At 35.6% G+C, this 20,818-nt stretch overlaps 1 protein-coding gene across 2 annotated transcripts in view; it reads right to left on the minus strand.

Annotated features, from left to right (window-relative positions):
- PDE4B (phosphodiesterase 4B) overlaps nucleotides 1–20,818 on the minus strand; it is a 446,330-nt gene that overhangs the window by 355,313 nt on the left and 70,199 nt on the right. The window contains exon 1 of one of the 2 annotated variants that reach the window (XM_007978424.3): nucleotides 4,284–4,692. The exons of the other annotated variant lie outside the window; for it this stretch is intronic. Within the exon in view, the coding sequence (XP_007976615.3) occupies nucleotides 4,284–4,519 (236 nt within the window). The 5' untranslated portion in view covers nucleotides 4,520–4,692. Of the gene's footprint in view, nucleotides 1–4,283; nucleotides 4,693–20,818 lie in introns of those variants that run through there. 2 annotated transcript variants of the gene reach the window in all.

Genomic DNA, 20,818 nt, shown 5'->3' on the forward strand with positions numbered 1-20,818 from the left:
GTAAAGACTTCATGAACCTTTGTTAAAACGAGAAAAGATTTCCAAGATACAGGTAAAACTAAATGAGAAAAAGGAATACAAGCCTCTTTTCTCCTACTAACTTCTAATTACAAAAATATTGTTTCCTGTGTGCAAGCATGGACAGACAGATAAAGGATAGTGCTCACCAATACAAGAAGAGAGCTCCAGAAAGGAGCATCAATGCAGCGGGGCAGGGGGCGCGGAGAGGGAGTTGGCGGGGGGGGAGGGCGGTAGTTGGGGATGTGGTGGGCCCAGGATATATTCAAGACCATTACAGTAGCTTTCTTCAGAGAGCATCATGTTGCTAATGATGAAAGAGAACTGATGACTGAGGTTGGGACATCAACAAAGAAGGGAAGGTTATAAAAGCTGGACACTGTGTGACAAGTACCAGGCAAGCACAGGCAGGCCATACAGGCCAGGTAGGATAACACTGTGCTCCAGAAGTTAGCATCCCTGATGTGGGATTAGGGATAAAGAGTATGTTACCTGAGAACTCTGGCAGTAATTTTCCGATTCAGTAATTCTGAAGGTTCCATTGTCACTTTGCAACTTATTACATGTTTCATATGTATATTTTCTCATATCATCTAACAAAGAGTGTGGTATCCACTTTTGGGTCTCAAAATTCAAAGAAAATTTTTGAAATTTGAGATGGTGGTTCAGAGTCAAAATAATGATTAATGGAGTATAAACACCTATAAGAAGCTAAAGCAATTCAAAATACTTTTGATATCTGCAATAGGCAATATTGAAAGGATCATGAATTTGGAGTATACTTATATTCCAAATGAAACTTAAATGAGATAACATATGCAGACATTCTAGTAAAAAACTTAAAATATAGTAGGTGTTGGAATACATGTGGGTTGAATCAGATTTTTTTTCTCTTCTTGCTCACAGCAGTGCTCAATTACATATGTTGAGTGAATGAAAAAGAAAATGCTGGCACCAGTTAATAATGATCTTCAGATTCATGCAGCTCTTATGCATCTTTTTTATTAATAATATCCACTGAGGGGAAAACATATTATACATAATATATAAATAATACAGATAAATCATCACAAATAGTTTTCTAGTACCTGGACTATAAAGTAGTAAGATTGTATACTAAGTGAGGTTTTAGAATTATTTTCTCTGGAGTCTTAAAAGTAGGGCAGATTCCCATATGTTAAAGATGGAGTAATTGTGGTCCTGCCCAAGGGTAAAAGGAAGCAATGAGATAATCATCCAAATTCCTTCCAGATTTAGGATTTTGTAAATACTCTGATTGGTGACAACACATTGAATATCCACATTTCCTCAGATATTTTTAAATAGCCCAGAGTCAGAATTTCATAAATATTTCTTAAATCTTCTGCCATTAGTCCACAGTTCATAACTTGGTTTTTAAAGCCAGAACTACACATCCATCTGACTGAAATATGAAATCTACAAATAAAAACTGTTTAGTGGGTTTGCATATAAACTGCATCCTCTGCATTGTTTAGCTTCATCATGAAAATTACTTTAATTTCAACGCTGGAATCAAAACAATCCAATCTTCTTAAAAGAAGCCTACTGTCTACTGTAAAGTAATAACATGTTTTTAGAGACTTCTAAGTGCATATCTTGGAATTTCTAACTTAAGTGCATGGTTTGGAAAATACCAATCGTTGATCGTGAAAGGCTAGTTACATTTCACTATGACAGAGGCAAAAGTAAAGTACTTAAGCTCTTATTTCCTCATGTAACCATTTCATCTAATGTAAAAAAAGCACATGAAATTTCTTGGAAATTCAAGAAAGAAAAGTTTATTATACTCACAATTCTTAGAGACAGGAGGTATGGCAGCCCATACAGAGCCACGCATATTCATTGGAAAGACATTAGGGTGCTCAAGAGACAAAAAAGTGAAGCAAGGGGAAAGCATGAAGCTTTCGGCCAGAGCCTTTATTGGGGTTCCCCTGGGAAAGGCAAAATTTTTAAGATTTGAAAAAGTCATGAAAATATGTAAGATATATGTCTATTTTCCAGAAAGAGATTTTCATTGCATGTTGTATGAAAATAAATTTGAAAAATGTTAAGTATATATTCAGATAAAACAATAGAAATAAATATAATTAAAGACTTAGTCAAGAGCTGAAAACAAACTGTGAAACAGTTTTACTAAGAAACATCAGAAGGGGAATGTGTGAGTTGAAAGTAAAAAGGGTGAAAATGAATCGTAGTCATAACTAAAGTTATTTTACAAGTTTAATGATTAATGAATTATTTTAACCTATATTATAGAGCATTATATCAAAGTCCTATGTTTTCTTTTTTGGCAATTGTAAAATTTTGTTTTAACTCAACTAAAAGAATATCATCTTATTAGCATAGGTAACTTCAGATATCATTTAATTGTTCCTTTTGCAACTTGCTGCAAGAAAATTTGTATAATGCATGAGTAAAACTAGCTCTTTAATCATTTTAAAATTGGGGTTTTTGGAAAAGTAAAAAACTCCAGTATTTATAGCTCTATGTTCTTAGCACATCAAAAATCTATTATGAGAAAAAGAAAGGTCACACTATTGTGTTCAGAACCAAAACTCCACATTAAGAAAAATATTACTGAGGGTTTAAGAAGACATATCATTATCTAAAAATTAGCTATCTAAAATTAAATATCCTTTTGGTTAAAATAGTGACTTAATATTAACTCAAGTAAGAAAAGATGTGCATCTATTATGTATTTTCTATATATATTATTTTCATAACTAATTAAGCATATGTTTATATACCTTCCCTATTCAGTTATACTACTTAGCAAACTATAAGAAAATACATACATGTTAGGGGTGGGATAAAGCACAAAAGAGAGGACTTCTTCAAGTCAGTACATCCTTATACATAAACCTTCCCTTTCTACAAATGCTACCATCATTGGTAGGCTTTGAAAGACTAACCACGTGTATTTTGCAAATAAGAGATTACAATTAAACAACATGATTTAATACATCAAGAAGATGACCAAAGAAATTCTGCAATAAAGCCATTATATGGACAGTCCATTGTCATAAAGCAAGAACAAGCACAACATATATTCCAGGCAAAGTATGTGTTGGCTAAACATGTGGTATCTATCAAAGGTAAGCTATATCTTTCTAGGCATAACTTTAATTTGCCAATGCATTATACAGCAGATTAAGCAGACAAGCATTTTAGATAAGTAGAAAATAATTCAAGTGAGTATTAATTTTTAAAAATCACATCTCCTCAATTTATAATGTTGATTGGCAGTCCAGCATGTAGTCACAAAATCACTGTGTTAGAATTGCCTTTAAGATGTACATGCTCCCTTTATTGCTATGGTCCCTGCTAGAAAAAACTAAGGTACAGCTACTTAATTTTTAAAGGTACATTAATCTGAAAGAAAATATATCCTCCAAAGAAATCTGAAGTGGCCTGGCTCTTACAGTAAAAGTGATTTAATTTCATTGTGTTTTATCCTTACATTTCATCATTATACTGTTTAAGGACATTATCCTACTATATTTACATACCTTGTAAACATATGTATTAAAGGTGGCAGGCTCAGAGCAAGTTTTACAGAGGGTTCTTGAATTTATTTGCTGAGTATTCCAAAAACATCTATAAATTTTAAGTTCTATTTTTTTTAAAAAAAAAGAGGCTCTTAAAAATAACAGCATTTTGGAATCATATATTAAAGTAACTAATCAAGCAATTTCAGAAGTGAGGACTTAGTTTTCCCTTTCCTTAAGTAATGTAAAGATAAGTCAATAAATCAAAAACTCACTGGTTTATACACTATAAACATGGTGGTACAACAAATTAAGTTAGACTTTATACATTATCTTAAAAATAAGTGAGAACTAAGATTAAAACACTTATTCATGTCCCAAAATATTTTTTAAAATCACTAACAATCACAGAACAAAAAAGTCACCTACCACCTCAACAGATATGAAGCAAAAAACTGACTTTAAAAATTCATTTATTACTCGACTTGCCTAGAATTAGCTATGTATTCTGATAAGCAGTAATTTTAAAGACTCTGCAGTTAAAAGCATATTTTATCTGGAAATAGCTAGTAGCACAATGACAATTTAGCACACAGTGCATTTATGTATTCTTCAGCTAACCTGGTCTCCATTCATTTCACACTTGTGGTATGTATTAGGAACAAAACTCAAATGTTCCATTTTCTACACTGCTAATCACTGGTGCTAATGCAAGAATCTGAAAAGCACTGTAGATACCTCCAAGTCTCATCTTACCATGTATGAGCCACAGTGAAGCGACGACGCTGCCGAATGCTTTTATTCACCAGCAACTTTCTGAAAAAGCATGGTGAGTTCCTTGGTGAACTGCGTGGAGAAATTTTAGGAGATGTAGGTCTGTTTCCTGGCAATCTCGGAAGCTCAAGTTCTAAATGCATTTGCTCCTTGAAAGTCTTTATGCAAACCTCAGGTTCAGAAGCAGTAAGTTCCTTTGAAGAATCTTTTGCTGTCATGTCTTGTAAGGAGTGCTAGCTTTCACCATCCAAAACAAAAAGCTCAAACATAGCAGAGACACTGCTGCAGGTTAGAAGACTGGTCAGTCTGCAAACTATTTCCAGTTTAATTTACGAAGCTGTGACTCCAATGTATGAGCGTCTTAGAGCAAGAGCAGCATACTCGAAGAATAGCAAGTCAGGCTGTCACAAGGAGCTTTATCAGGCTGGCTTTGCCTCTGAAAATGCGCCAAAGTGCTTCCAATGTCAGTAGCCTCCTTGTGGATGAGGTTTGTCTGCAAGCTACACACTGACACTCACTGAATTCATTCAGCTGAATATATCAACTCATGAAATATTCATAAGGGCTTTTGATAAATCCTTTACATGTATTTTTTTTAAAAAAATATCTTATCAAACAAGCTGCATTCACTAATGGATAGTAAGCAAAACCTAGTCACTTGTTTTGTTTGCACAAAGAGCAGACCCAGAATCTGTCCAGCATGTGTAATGTTTAAAGTCTTCATTCAGAATTATCTTGCTCTGTAATGCACACAACAGTAACTCCACCTACCAAATGCTATTGGCCCAAGATTATTTAAACAATTGCACTCTGTTTCCCCCTTAACAACACCCTTCATCGCTTTAGATTTCCACAAAATTTGTGAGGCTAACTGTCTTCATCACAGTAAAAACTGATTAAATCCGGGATTGTCAAAAAGAAGCTAGCTAAAATAGCCTTCTGAATTCCATTTTTGAATGAAAGAGCTGATTTGCTGAAGTTTTTTTTTTCCCTCCCTTCTCCAAAAGATCCAAAACAGCATCAATATAAAAAATGTCAGTGAACAGGAAAACATTGGATTTGGTTCATTCCCCCAAGGAATTTAATGTCCAATATTTATTACAATAAACATTACCCCCATTCTTCTGTTTAAGCTCATTGTTCATGGGTTGCCAACAGCAGCCACTCTCTGTTAGATGCACAGCCACTTTGACAGCAAAGCTCACAAAACTGGAATGAAGGTGACAATCAGGAAAAACAAACACTCTCAGTTAAAGCGCAGAGTCCGAAGTCAAGCACTATGCTTGTGTTTGTGTGTGTGCAGGGAGGTGTACAAGATACTGTATGCTTGCATGTGGGCATGTACATTTGAGAGTGCGTGTGCTCTTTGTTCACAAAGAATGCAAGTGAGATTTATGGGCAGGGAAGTCCAAAAAATGCCTCAAGTCCAAAAGTAGATCACTGTAACCTGACATCTAGATACATATTGGAATACAGCTTTTATACTTTATAAGGCACATGGGGAAGTAGAAAGGAAATAGTGGTGCTTGAAGTTTCTTGATGTTATGAGAAGTCTATACCGGCAAAGATTGTCACAAGGGCCAGCTTGATCTCAAATAAGTTTGACAAAGCAGAACTAGGGTTCATCAGCAAGAGTGACAGAAAAGACATGATTCCCGGTGAGACTTCAGTGAAAAAGGGAGACATTGAATTCTCCCACTACGATGTGAAGTCTTTTACCCTTATAAAATCATTTGGGCTGAGCGCAGTGGCTCATGCCTGTAATCCCAACACTTTGGGAGGCCACGGCAGGTGGATCAGTTGAGGCCAGGAGTTTGAGACTAGTCTGGCCAACATGGTGAAACCCTGTCTCTCCTAAAAAAAATACAAAAATTAGCTGGGTGCGATGGCACACACCTGTAATCTTAGTTACTCAGGAGGATGAGGCACAAGAATCACTTGAACCAAGCAGGCGGAGGGTGCAGTGAGCCAAGATCACGCCACTGCACTCCAGCCTTGGTGACAGAGTGAGTCTTTGTCTCAAAAAAAAAAAAAAAAAAAAAAATCATTAATCTGTGTCAGATATTCTGGCTAAAATGTGCTAAATATCTAAAAGGCTAAATAAGAGCAGACTAACTCCTATGCGTAGGAACAAGTAAGACCCATGCCAGCCCTTGGGAAAGTGGTTCAAACACAATAGGAAGGGTTTAAATTACTAGTTTACAGGTACTCCTCTGGAAAGCACAACAACATTTCAATAATTAACTAAAGTATATTATGAACCAAAACACAGTCATGGAATTTTAGACTTGCACTGAATCTTAGTAATCACCTTGTTCAGCTCCTCATTCCAATGACAAGGTAACAGAGCTAGAGAAGTTAAGCAACTTGCCTAAAGTCATATTAGCTGCTGATACTAGAGCTAAAACTAAAACCCAGGTTTTTAAATTCCCAATGGAATGATCTTTAACTCAATTACAAAATTGTAATTTTCTTCAAGTTGGCTCTAATGCATTTTTTAATATCTAAAGGTATTTTAACTGCCCTATTTGAGAAGACAAACTATTAGTAATGTCACAGGAGAAAATATAAGCTACCTAATATTTGCTGAATTATGAAAACAAAGATGGGACTTTCCTCCAGCAATAATATGATTTAAAATTGGGACATGAAAATATGTGATTTTTACATTATTCATAGTGATGTATTAGCAAAAAGTAAAATAGCAATTTGAAGTTACGAAAAGATACTTCTCAGATTTACTTTTCAAAACTGCCAAAATACAGTAAGAATTTTAGGAATTTCTTTCTCAAAACATTACAACAAATTTCACAACCTAGATATAGCCGTATGTGAACTGGAGTTTATTTAGATAAAGAAATGTTGACATAAACTTACCTAAAGCAGTAGAATAGTGCAATTATAATTACTTTCCATTTCTTATTGCCAAATTATGTGCCATTGTGTGGCATTCCACATTACTTTTTTCACTTTAGCTATTATGACAGCCAAGTTCCCAAATAAAGAGACTTTGAGAATCATCATAAGAAGTGAAGTTCACAAAAATATGCAAAGTCTGTTAATTCTACCTACTCTAGAAAAAAAAAATAGGAATACCAAAGAGAGCCAATTGAAATATAAAACTTAAAAGATAATCGGACTTTTTGAAAGTCTGAATTACTTATTTCTGAAAAAAAAAAGTTTAAGGCAAATGCATGAAAGTTTGTTTTTAGAGCAAAACTGCCAAAAAAAAAAAAAAAAAAAGAGAGAGACGCTTTGCCAAATATTGAAATCAAAGATGAGTCTACAAGGTAGGAAATAGGCGATGCTATCTAAGAAAAAGTAAATATAAGTACAGTTAAAACAAATCCTATGCTACATTTCAGCAAATAATACTATTTGAGAGAGACAGCCAGGAGAACAGGAGAAAAAGCAAATAGAGTCTATGTGCCCTGTCAAGTACCTAGGAAGAAACTAATGAATAAACTGAAAACCTTCCTGTTCGTGTATAACCCTTAGCCCTTGGCACCTTAGAAGGAGAAATGAGTAATTCCCAATTAATTTATCAATGCACAGATACTTGGGAATTATTTGAGAATTCCAATTAAAGGTATGTCTCAGATTTATTTATTTATTTTTTTATAACTCAATAACATTTTATTTTATTTTATTTTATTTATTTTTTAGACAGAGTCTTGCTGTGTCACCCAGGCTGGAGTGCAGTGGCTCTGTCTAGGCTCACTGCAACCTCTGCCTCCGGGTTCAAGCAATTCTCCTACCTCCCGAGTAGCCAAGATTACAGGCACCCGCCACGATGCCTGGCTAATTTTTTGTATTCTTAGTAGAGACAGGTTTCACGATGTTGGCCAGGCTGGTCTCAAACTCCTGGCCTCAGGTAATCCACCTGCCTCAGCCTCCCAAATTACTGAGAATACAGGTGCGAGCCACCGTGCCCACTCTGTCTCAGTTTCAAATGATGAAATTTCTGATATCCACATCCTGTCAAAGCAGTAAGAATCAATAATTTATCATAATAAAATACGATTAAAGGATTTGAATATAGTTATATAGTCAGTAACAATTAAATAATATATTACTTATTATTATAAACATTGTGGAAAAAATTGAAATATTTTGATTTTCATTGAATTGAAAAGAAAGGTCAATTAATTGTAGTCAAAAGTGTTATAAATTTATAGTGACACTATGATAGCTTTGTTTTAAAATGTTTTTAAAACAAAATCCTTGCAATACAATTATTTTGGATGAAAATAATTACATTATTTTTATACTCAATATCCTTCAAAGTTTAAAAGTTGACCTGAAATAAATTTGCTATGAGTAACCACTTTTCAACCATTATCTGGCCAGGGCAATCAGGCAGGAGAAAGAAATAAAGGGTATTCAATTAGGAAAAGAGGAAGACAAATTGTCCCTGTTTGCAGATGACATCATTGTATATTTAGAAAACCCCATCATCTCAGCCCCAAATCTCAAGCTGATAAGCAACTGCAGCAAAGTCTCAGGATACAAAATTAATGTGCAAAAATCACAAGCATTCTTATACACCAATCACAGAGAGCCAAATCATGAGTGAAGTCGCATTCACAACTGCTTCAAAGAGAATAAAATACCTAGAAATCCAGCTTACAAGGGATGTGAAGGACCTCTTCAAGGAGAACTACAAACCACTGCTCAACAAAATAAAAGAGGACACAAACAAATGGAAGAACATTTCATGCTCATGGATAGGAAGAATTAATATTATGAAAATGGCCATACTGCCCAAGGTAATTTATAGATGCCATCACCATCAAGTTACCAATGACTTTCTTCACAGAATTGGAAAAACTACTTTAAAGTTCATATGGAACCAAAAAAGACCTGCATTGCCAAGTCAATCATAAACCAAAAGAACAAAGATGGAGGCATCATGTTACCTGACTTCAAACTATACTACAAGGCTACAGTAACCAAAACAGCATGGTACTGGTACCAAAACAGAGATATAGACCAATGGAACTGAACAGAGCCCTCAGAAATAATGCCACGTATCTACAACCATCTGATCTTTGACAAACCTGACAAAAACAAGCAATGGGGAAAGGATTCCCTATTTAATAAATGGTGCTGGGAAAACTGGCTAGCCATATGTAGAAAGCTGAAACTGGATCCCTTCCTTACATCTTACACAAAAATTAATTCAAGATGGATTAAAGACTTAAATGTTAGACTTAAAACCATAAAAGCCCTAGAAGAAAACCTAGGCAATATCATTCAGGACATAGGCATGGGGAAGGACTTCACGTCTAAAACACCAAAAGCAATGGCAACAAAAGCCAAAATTGACTAATGGGATCTAATTAAACTAAAGAGCTTCTGCACATCAAAAGAAACTACCATCAGAGTGAACAGGCAACCTACAGAATGGGAGAAAAATTTTGCAATCTACCCATCTGACAAAGGGCTAACATCCAGAATCTACAAAGATCTCAAACAAATTTACAAGAAAAAACAAACAACCCCATCAAAAAGTGGGTGAAGGATATGAACAGACACTTCTCAAAAGAAGGCATTTATGCAGCCAACAGACACATGAAAAAATGCTCATCATCACTGGCCATCAGAGAAATGCAAATCAAAACCACAATGAGACACCATCTCACACCAGTTAGAATGGCAATCATTAAAAAGTCAGGAAATAACAGGTGCTGGAGAGGATGTGGAGAAATAAGAACACTTTTACATTGTTAGTGGGACTGTAAACTAGTTCAACCATTGTGGAAGACAGTGTGACGATTCCTCAAAGATCTAGAACTAGAAATACCATTTGACCCAGCCATCCCATTACTGGGTATATACCCAAAGGATTATAAATCATGCTGCTATAAAGACACATACACACATATGTTTATTGCAGCACTGTTCACAGTAGCAAAGACTTGGAACCAACCCAAATGTCCATTGATGATAGACTGGATTAAGAAAATGTGGCACATACACACCATGGAATACTATGCAGCCATAAAAAAGGATGAGTTCATGTCCTTTGTAGGGACATGGATGAAACTGGAAACCATCATTCTCAGCAAACTATCCCGAGGACAAAAAACCAAACACCGCATGTTCTCATTCATAGGTGGGAATTGAACAATGAGAACACTTGGACACAGGAAGGGGAACATCACACACCAAGGCCTGTCATGGAGTGGGGGGAGGGGGGAGGGATAGCTTTAGGAGACATACCTAATGTAAATGACAAGTTAATAGATGCAGCACACCAACATGGCACATGTGTACCTATGTAACAAACCTGCACGTTGTGCATATGTACCCTAGAACTTAAAATATAATAAAAAAAAAATGAGGAAATCCTAAAAAAGTAAAATAAATTTAAAAATAAAACCAATATATTTTAAATGCATAAAACTGCAGTTTGTATACAGTAATATTATACATAGCACAACATGGCACTCAAAATAACATGGTTCCCACTTACTATAAATACAAAGCTGAATATTTGAGAAGGCAATTAATTAAGAAGCTTTTTTTAAAAAGACAATTCAGAAGCTTTTTATAAAAAAGCTTTAAAAGAGGAACAGATTTAAGACTATCAATATTAACAAAGTTGAATTATTATTGATCACATCTTTATTTATTTCACTAGCTGGTTCCTTTTTTCTAAAACAACACACAACTATTAGACTCTATTCAAGTAAAGCTATACCAGATCCCTTCCTTCAGTCAATGGCAAGGTAACAGAACACCAATGAACAACCATACCTCTTCCAACAGTGTATGCCGTTATACAACAGTATATAACAGTAAATACACTGTTATATATAACTACAGCAACCCCCAAATTGCAACTTCTCTCAATTTTTGTATTTTGTTTTTAAAAACAAAGCTAGAGAATTATTCCAACATGATTGAAAAGAAGGTAATATTCAACTGAATGGAATGGTTATCTATCTATCTTATAAAATTAACTGGCAACTCTTTAAAAGAATTATAGAGATGTAACTTACATTTTTTGGCATTTCTACTGAGAGCCATATATGGCAGTAAGCATTGCTAATGTATTATTTTATTTGATCCTCATAAATATATCAGACAAATACTGTTGAAATTCCCTGTTTGAAATATAAAATCCTTTCGGGCTGGGCTGAGTCTTGTTCAATACTATGTTTCTGGAATTTGAGATAGATTATGGCACAGAGTAGACAGTCAATAAATATTTGCAGATTGAATGTGCATTGTTTGTACATTATTATACCCATTTTCAGATAAGAATATCAAGACGCAAGGCCGGGCACGGTGGCTCACGCCTGTAATTCCAGCACTTTGGGAGGTCGATGAGGGCAGATCACCTGAGGTCGGGAGTTTGAGACCAGCCTGGCCAACATGGTGAAACCCCGTCTCTACTAAAAAATACAAAAATTAGCTGGGCATGGCAGTGCATGCCTGTAATCTCAGCTACTTGGGAGGCTGAGGCAGGAGAATTGCTGGAACCCAGGAGGCAGAGGTTGTGGTGAGCTGAGATCATGCCATTGCACTCCATTCCAGCCCAGGCAGACAACAGCAAGACTCCATCTCAAAAAAAAAAAAAAAAAAAAAAAAAAAAAAAAATCAAGAAATAAAATTACAGTTGATCCAATACTCAAAACCAGGTCTTTCCACTCTAACTATGGTGTCCATTTTATTATACTACACCAAAGCTACCAAAGCTTTTTAAAGCAGAGGATACCTTAAGGGACAGAAGAGGGAATTCATGCTCCCAGCGTGATCCAGTCATATTGCTAGAAGTTCATCTTCACATATACGCAACATCCTTGAGTCTGAAGTTATCTAGCATGATATCTTTATAAGATGATGTGAATACCTCACTTTTATCCATTTGATGCTATTTAATTACTCATCTTTAGTAAAATGGTGCTTCAGAAAGATCAGTTTTAGCCTGTACTACCTGATAATGTCACCTGAATCCTATGTGGGAGGCTTGTATCCTAGATGCTTGAGTATAGTTTCATGTATCTTAGAGATGGTCCTATTCAAGAAAGAATTGCCCAATCAAAGCCCTCCAGTGACACCTCATCACCTAGAGTAAAAGTAAAGTCTACACAATGGCCTTGAGGTCCCTACGTGAGGTTCCCCCATCCCCAACTGCAGCACCTCTCTTTCGTCTTCTTCAACTCTCCCCCTAGTTCTTCTTCAGCCACACTGGACTCCTTTTTGTTCACAGAAAATGTTGCTCAAGTTTCCTTTTTCCCAGTATACCTGCATGGTTTTTTCCCTCATCTCCTTCAGCATTTGCCCAAATATCGCTTGCTTGATGAAGTCCCCCATAATCACCCTGTTTAAACTTACTGACCTCCCCTATTCTACTTCATTTTCCTCCATAGTACTTGTCAGCATATAATATTAATTACTTGTTTATCATAGTCGATATTACTTAATGACTTTATTATCATCTGTTTACTCCTCCTGGAATTCAAGTTTCATAAGGAACAGGATTTTGTTCAGTCCTATAATCTCAGCTCCCCAAATACTGTTTGCTACATAGTAGGTATTTAAACAAATATTCTTTGAATGAATAAATAACTGATTGCCTTGGTGCAGAATAAGACAAAGGAGGAGGCATCAAACAAAATGGAATAAACTATTTCTCTCAAATTAGAGTAAGAGCTATATTGGCATTAAGGAATAGCATTTTCAAAATGTTGTATATTTATTATTTTATGCAGTTCTCACTGTCTGAAGTGTTCTTTCTCTATTGTCTTTGTCAAGCATGTCATGTCTCATCCATTAAGGCTAAATTCAAAGGAAAACTCTTCAGTAAATTTTTTCTCAACTTCCATAGGAAGAGTCAGCTGTTTCATCCATCTGTACTCCACCAGCATTGGCTGTCTCTCTCAGAATATTTTGTGATATGTTATGGTACTTTTTTTCATTTGTCTCCTGGCCTAATCTATGAGCTCTCCAAGGACATAAACTCTTGTATTCACCTTCAGAAGCTGGCATTATCTGTTCGGATTGATTAATATTTAGCAGTCAAACGTATGAATGAAAATAAATTTGGCACCTCAAATCATGCCCTGCTACTAGCCCTGGATTTTTCTTACTGTCTTGAAAGCGATTACAGCCAATATCCTTTTTATACTTGAGCTTACAGAGGATTCCAAATGGAAACTTCTTAAATCACAGCAGTTTATCTATGTTTACCATTTTAGCTAACATTTCTTTGTTCTTTTAATAATAATAATAATTATTATTATCCTCATTCTTGCTGCAGTGCAAAAGCAGAATATCAGTGTGTTACAATGTCTATTCATTAGGTGGCAGACTGGTAGGAAAAACTTGCCAGGCTTTCTCCTCACAGTGCTTTCTGGATTTGGCAGAGTAATTAGGTGCTTCTTTCATGAGGCACATTCTGAGAAGGCAGATTACACAGAATAAAAATACTAAGGGAGTTCCTCTCTTTCTTCCCTAGGTCATCATTAAATCAAGATATATTAGCAAGGATGAGTCAGATACCTAAATGCAAGCGGAAGCTATTCCTGTGGTAGGCGTTATAAAAACCACACTAAAAGAGGGTACTCCGGTTCCCAAAGATAATATTAACCTGTCAGCAAATTGTCTAAAAGGGTGATTTCAAATGAATAAAATATTAGGGACATAGCTATTGGAAACAAAGTTATATTTGGGAAAACCTCTTTCTCTAAAATAAGCTTTTCTCTTTTCATTATTTCCTACTTTGTCAGTAGTCTCGTCTGAAATAGATGAGAAAAAAATATAGTATTAATCTACATTGTAAAATTTTAAATGTAAATAATTGCCTACGTAAGTCCAGTTAACTGTGATACTACAGAGATCACAGAGTATAGCATACATTAATATTAAATTAGATCCACTTCATTGCTCTTAAAAAAAAAAAAGAACAATATGCAGAGATCCATTATGTGTTTAAGTGGACATTTGCAAGCTATTTCACAGAAACAATATTTTCATAAATTAATATTTTACTACTATGAGCCTTACAAGGGCACGTAACACATATCTATGTAGAAAATGCTTCAAAAATAGTAGGTTAGATCAAGATCAGCTCACTTAATTTCAAGATTTATTTATTCACTACATAGTCTGTTTATTTTAAATCTGTTCATATTGGAATTTTTAAAAATTTCAGTAGCAGTGGCCGGGTGTGGTGGCTCAAGCCAGTAATCCCAGCACTTTAGGAGGCCAAGGCAGGAGGATCACGAGGTCAGGAGATCGAGACCATCCTGGCTAACACAGTGAAACCCCGTCTCTACTAAAAATACACAAAAAATTAGCCATGCGTGGTGGCAGGCACCTGTAGTCCCAGCTACTCGGGAGGCTGAGTCAGGAGAATGACCTAAACCCGGGAGGTGGGGCTTGCAGTGAGCCGAGATCGCACCACTGCACTCCAGTCTGGGCAACAGGGCAAGACTCCATCTCAAAAAAAAAAAAAAAATTTGGTAGCATTAATGATGATGGCTCATTAGTTTATAATCAAGAAAATAGAATTTTATTTGTCAAGACTTGCTATAAAATCCTAGAATTTAAGTTTAAATTTAGAGTAACTCAAATTTACTTCAATATAAATATTTCATATTATCAAAACACTGCAATATTACATATGTAAAATCAAAGGCTTGAGACATTTGATATGTAAGTATGCTGGGAGTTTTAGAAAAGACATTTAAAGATTTTATATATATATATAAATTATATATATATATAAAAATTTTTTTTTTTTTTGAGATGGAATCTCACTCTGTCGCCCAGGCTGGAAGTGCAGTGGCACCATCTCAGCTCACTGCAACCTCCACCTCTCAGGTTTAAGTAATTATCCTGCCTCAGCCTTCTGAATAGCTGGGACTACACGTGCCCGCCACCACGTCTGGCTAATTTTTTTATTTTTAGTAGAGATGGGTTTTCGCCATGTTGGTCACGCTGTTCTTGAACAAGAACATATATTTTTTGAAAGTTTCCCTTGTTACTATTTTTGTCTCTTTTTTAAAGTAAAATTTTTAATTTATCACGAAATAAAATTCACCTTTTTTGGTATACTGTTCTATGAAAGTTGACACACATATATATTCTTGCAATTCCCACCATGTTCAGGATATAGAATAGTTCTGTCACCCTCAGTAAACTTTCTGTGCTACACCTTTATGGTTACATCCTTCCTGCCACCGCTAATCCCTGGCAACCTGTGATCTACTCTCCATCACTGATCTGTCTTTTCAATCATATCATATAAATGGAATCATATAGTGTTTAACCTGTTGAGATCAAGTTTTTACTGAGCACAATGTCTTTGAAGTTTAGCCAAGATGTTACATTTATTAATAGTTCATTCATTTTTATTGCCAAATAGCATTCCATTGTAAGTCTCTACCAGTTTGTTTATTCATTTACCCACTGAAGGACAATTGGGCTGTTTCTAGTTTTGAGCTCAATTATAAATAGAGCTTCTGTAAACATCCGTGTACAGGTTTTTGTGTGAATACAATATGTCATTCCTCTATGGTAAATACCCAAGAGTAGGATTCCTGGGTCATACATAGCCCTGCAAAGATATATTTTGTAGTACTTTTCTCTTCCATCCTAAATAACTATACTCCTTCAACTATCCTTACACAATACAGATTAGACGCTTTTTAATAACACAGTCTGAACTTCTGACATACACAATAGTATATTACGTTATTAGGGCTTCCATAACAAAGTGCAAATGAGTGGGTGACTTAAACAATAAAAATGCATTGTCTCACTGTTCTGGAGGCTAGACTTCCAAAACCAAGGTGTCAGCAGAATCGGCTCCTCTGAGGGTTGTGAGGGAAGAATCTGTTGCAGGCCTTTCTCCTTGGCTTATAGATGGCTGCCTTCTCCCTATGACTCTTCACATGGCTTTCCCTTTATGCTGTCTCAATGTCACAATTACCCTTTTTAATAAAGATACCAGTCAGATTGGATTAGAACCCACCTTAATGACCTTATTTTAACTTTATAATCTCTGTAAAGATCTTTTCTCCAAAAGAGGTCACTTTCTGAGGTACTGGGGGTTAGAATTTCAACATATGATTTGGGGAGGACAGAAATCCATAAACATCCATCTTCTGACCCCAAAAATTCATGTCCTTGTCTGTCATATGCAAAATACATTTGCTCCATCACAACACCTCCAAAAGTCTTAACTGTTCCAGCATCAACTCTGAGTCTCAAATCTCATTTAAATCATCCAAATCGATTATGGGTGAAATTTGAAGTATGATTCATCCTGAGGCAAAGTTCTTCTCCATCTGGAAACCTATAAATCCAGACAATGAGTTATCTGATTTGAAAATACAATGGTGGGACAGGCACAGGACAAACATTCCTATTCCAAAAGGAAGAAATAGATCATAGGTCCAAAACCTAGCAGGAAAAATTCCAATAGATATTGAGACTTGAGAATAAACCTCTTTGGCTCAGTGTTCTGTCCTTTGGGCCCATAAATGTGGTGGAACCAGTTTTCTAGGACCTGAGCATTAGTGACTAGACTTGCCCTCTGAAACCAAGGAGGTGGTCCTATTTTCTGGAGCCAATGAGGAAATGGCCCCAATGTTGCCAGGCTTGTGCTCTCTGGACCAATGATGACAGAAGCAGCTCTGCTGACCTCTAAACTACCTTCTGGATCATTCTTCTCTTTTCTTAAAAACTATCTGCATTATCAACCACCCAGATAGTTCAATCAACCCATTTCCTGCTTGTAGAATCCCAGAAGTCTGACCATTTTCCTTCACTTCATCCCAGTTCTGTCACCTTCAGTCAGAGTCTGTAGTGTTTCTGCTGATACAAAACTCTCAAAAATCTTGTTGGCCTCTTGTGCAGTTCATAGGGTTCCAAGCCACCAGACAAGGGGGTCTTTCACAGATCTTTCCTGGATGACCACATATCTATTCCTGGCTTTTGCTGAGATGACACTTTTGATGCTCTCTCAGTCACACTTTTGATGCTCTCTCCAGAACAAGTTTTCTCATTTTTTGCAATGTAGATAGGCTGAGAATTTTTCCAGTCTTCACATTCTGGTTATTTTTTGCTTAACAACTCCTTCTTCAATTTAGTCTCTCCCTTCACAGTTTACTATAAACAGCAAGGAGAACCAGGATGTGCTTGTGACCCTTTGCTTAGAAAGCTCCTTCAGCTAAATATCCAAGTTCATCATCTATAAGTTCTATTTTCCACAAAGAAACTAAAACACAAGTAGACCACGTTCTTTTCTATTTTGTAATAAGGATTACCGTTCCTCCAGTTTCCAAGAAGATGTTCTTATTTCTGTCCGAAACTTCATCAGAAACATCTTTAACATTCATAAGTCTACCAATAGTCTCCTGGAGGCAATCTAGACCTTTCCTACTAAGCACCTCAAATCTCTTCCAGTCTCTGCCAACCAAATTCCAAAGCCACTTCCACATTTTAAAGTATTTGTTACAGCACTACCTTAGTACTTCCTGGTATTACCACAGACTGGGTGGCTTAATCAACAGAAATTTATTGTCTCACAGCTCTGGGAGCTAGATGTCCAAAAATAAAGCTGAGTTGGTTCTTTCTAACGGCTATGAGAAAAGAATCAGTTCCAGGCCTTTCTCGGGGGGAAGACAGAAAGAGAAAGAACCACTGGAACTAAGATATAATAACCATTTTTTATTGAGAGTTTGCTATGTACTAGTTAATTTTATATACATTATTATCACATTATCACATTTAACCTTATAATACCCCCTTTGAACTATATAATCTACACTTTACAGATAAAGAAATTGAGTTACAGAAACATTAGATGAATTACCCAAAGTCAACCAGTTGGTAAGTATTGGAACCCAAAGACATCTGACTTCAAAACTTATGCATTAATCCACCATACTTTATTGCAAAAAAAAAAAAGAAACTTATGAATATGCCATATTTCTATATACATAAATATAAAACACTGTATTAAAAACCTATGAAATCCAATTATATTATATCTTGAAACCAGAATTGTTTCTCCATAATTTCTTATTTCGGGACAACACAAAGCAATTTGAATAAGCAACAAAAATTAACAAACTTTTATTAATGAGTAATTTTAAAAAATAATTTTGCCTGAATGCACTCTTATCAATCTTAAGCCAGTTTTAGAAGAAAGTATATTGGTTTAATGTACCTTGGCATGTTCATTCATTTGCAACTCAAAATTTATTTGTCTTTCATGTTGAAAAGAATTTATTTGTCTCTCGTGTGTTAAAATCTAGAAACTTTTCTTATGTACCTCCTTTTCTTTACCATAAATATTATAGATAGAAATATAATCTTAGGATTCTATTTCCAGATTTTTTACCTTCTAATGACACACCTGAGATTGATATTTTGGGGCCTCCCAGGTCAGATACTTAATTCTCATGGCTATTACTGCCACAGATAGTGCTTTGGTGTGAAATCTGGACTGATTTTACATGCCTGAGATTTAAAACTATCAAATTTGTGCTATATTATCTATAGCCAATAACTTTATTTTATTTTATTTTTGGTAATTTAGAAAATCTAGAGGCAAGAGACCAAATTCTTAATGATATTGTGTTTTTAAATCTTTTTAAATTTTTCTAATTTTTCTGAAAGTAACCGTGCTTTTAGAAGATACTATAACATACCCCTTCACACCAATCACCAAAGTAACATGTAGGAATTGTTGAAGTCCTCCTCTGAATCTGTGTCTAGCATCATTTCTGGGTTCAGTTTTCTGGATTTCCTGACACATATTGGGATTTGGTTGGTACAGTATCTATTAAAATAAATGGGCACTGCTTGCCACACACCAAAGCCAAGGAAAATTTTATCTTCATCCAAATACGAACAAACTCAAAGTAAAGCATATTGAGAACACAAATGAGAATCAAATGAAAAGAAAAGAAACACTAACACCCCCTTTTTATAACAAGTGATTTATATTCTAAAGTCACAGCCTATGATTACAGTTGTAGATTCCATCAGATTTTTTTATAGCTAAGAAAATGTGCTTCTTAAGGCAGAGATCCAAATTTCTGAATCGTGACAGCAACAGCTGAAGACTAAAGATAGACAGTCAAAACACCATTTTCTGTACATTTTCAGTTGTTAAAAAAGCAGTTACAGTACATTATGTATAAAACATATTGTTTTAACCCTGTGATGGCTCTACTGTGGAAAAATTTATGACAGAAAATATTATTTTATACCTTCATTATATACACATATTTTTAAAAGTGGTGATGGCTTTTTGTGCTTAATGTCATATTTTCAAATGTATTTTATATAGATGTGTATAGTCATTATCAACAAAATATTCTTATTTCAAACAAACGTTGAATTCACATGTGGCCCCTGTCTCATGGTGACTCACACTCATTCCTCAGGATCTGTTTGCTTTTACCTCTTTCTGGAAAGCTCTTTCTCTAGATCTTTCTATGGTTCCCTCCCTCATTTCCTTCAGGTATCTGTTCATATGTCTTCTCAGAAAGTCTGTCCCTGATGACCCGATATAAAACAACAGCCCTGCCCTTCCTCTTACCTTCCTTAGTTTTAATCTCCTAACAGTTTCTGTCACTCACTGTCTGCCATTGTTATTACCTGACACCTCAACTAGAATAAAACCCCCGAAACAACAGAGACCTTTAGAGTTTCATTTACCTCAGTGACTCCAGCACCCAAGCTGATGTTCAATAAATGCCTGCTTAATCAATAAAGGCCACTTAGTTAAACTGTAAGAGCTTTCACTCAAGGGTCCCATTAATAGCCGTCTGCTTCATCCTCAGTCACTTCAACCAAGTCCTTAAGCAAATTCATTTTTTCAGCCACTGAGAAGAGGTGTGAAAAAACACGTGGAATGATAGACAACAGGCAAGGTTAAACCTTGCCTTGAATTTGCCACTGTTGATGGCCTTTTAGCCAACACTGCTGGGGTACCACTGAAAGCCTGACCTTCCATAAGCAGAAAAATATTGCAATTCTTTATTCCTTAGTGGGAACACATTTCACTAGACAGAAGGCAAAGCAGACATGAACTTGTGACCTTCCCAATGGAGTAGCTGCACCACCACCCAGCAGGATTCGCTCTTTCAGATAACACAATGGTAACACTGTGTACCGAGGAATGATTCACAGGAGAAACAGGAGCTCTGCCAAAGGCAGGAAGGCAATCTGTACAGAATACTATATGCTGAGAGAGCTTTCTTGTCATTACAAAATGAGAAGCAAGCAGTTTGGGGGATGGTAACTGCCTAACTGACATTATATATCCCTTATAAAAGAAGACCCAGAATGGGAATCACATCTTTATTTATGGAGTGGGGGTTCCAATATGGAACTTCATTTCAGTAAAGTAATCAAGATGTTCTTTGAAGTTGATTTTCACAGTTTTTCAAAGCTCAATAAATAATAAAGAAAGATGAAGATGATGGATGATGGTGATGATGATGATAGTAAAAATTAAGCAAACATTTCAAATACAAATGAGT

This window comes from Chlorocebus sabaeus, chromosome 20, assembly GCF_047675955.1.
Source record: "Chlorocebus sabaeus isolate Y175 chromosome 20, mChlSab1.0.hap1, whole genome shotgun sequence".
In the NCBI taxonomy this organism is placed as follows: Eukaryota; Metazoa; Chordata; class Mammalia; order Primates; family Cercopithecidae; genus Chlorocebus; species Chlorocebus sabaeus.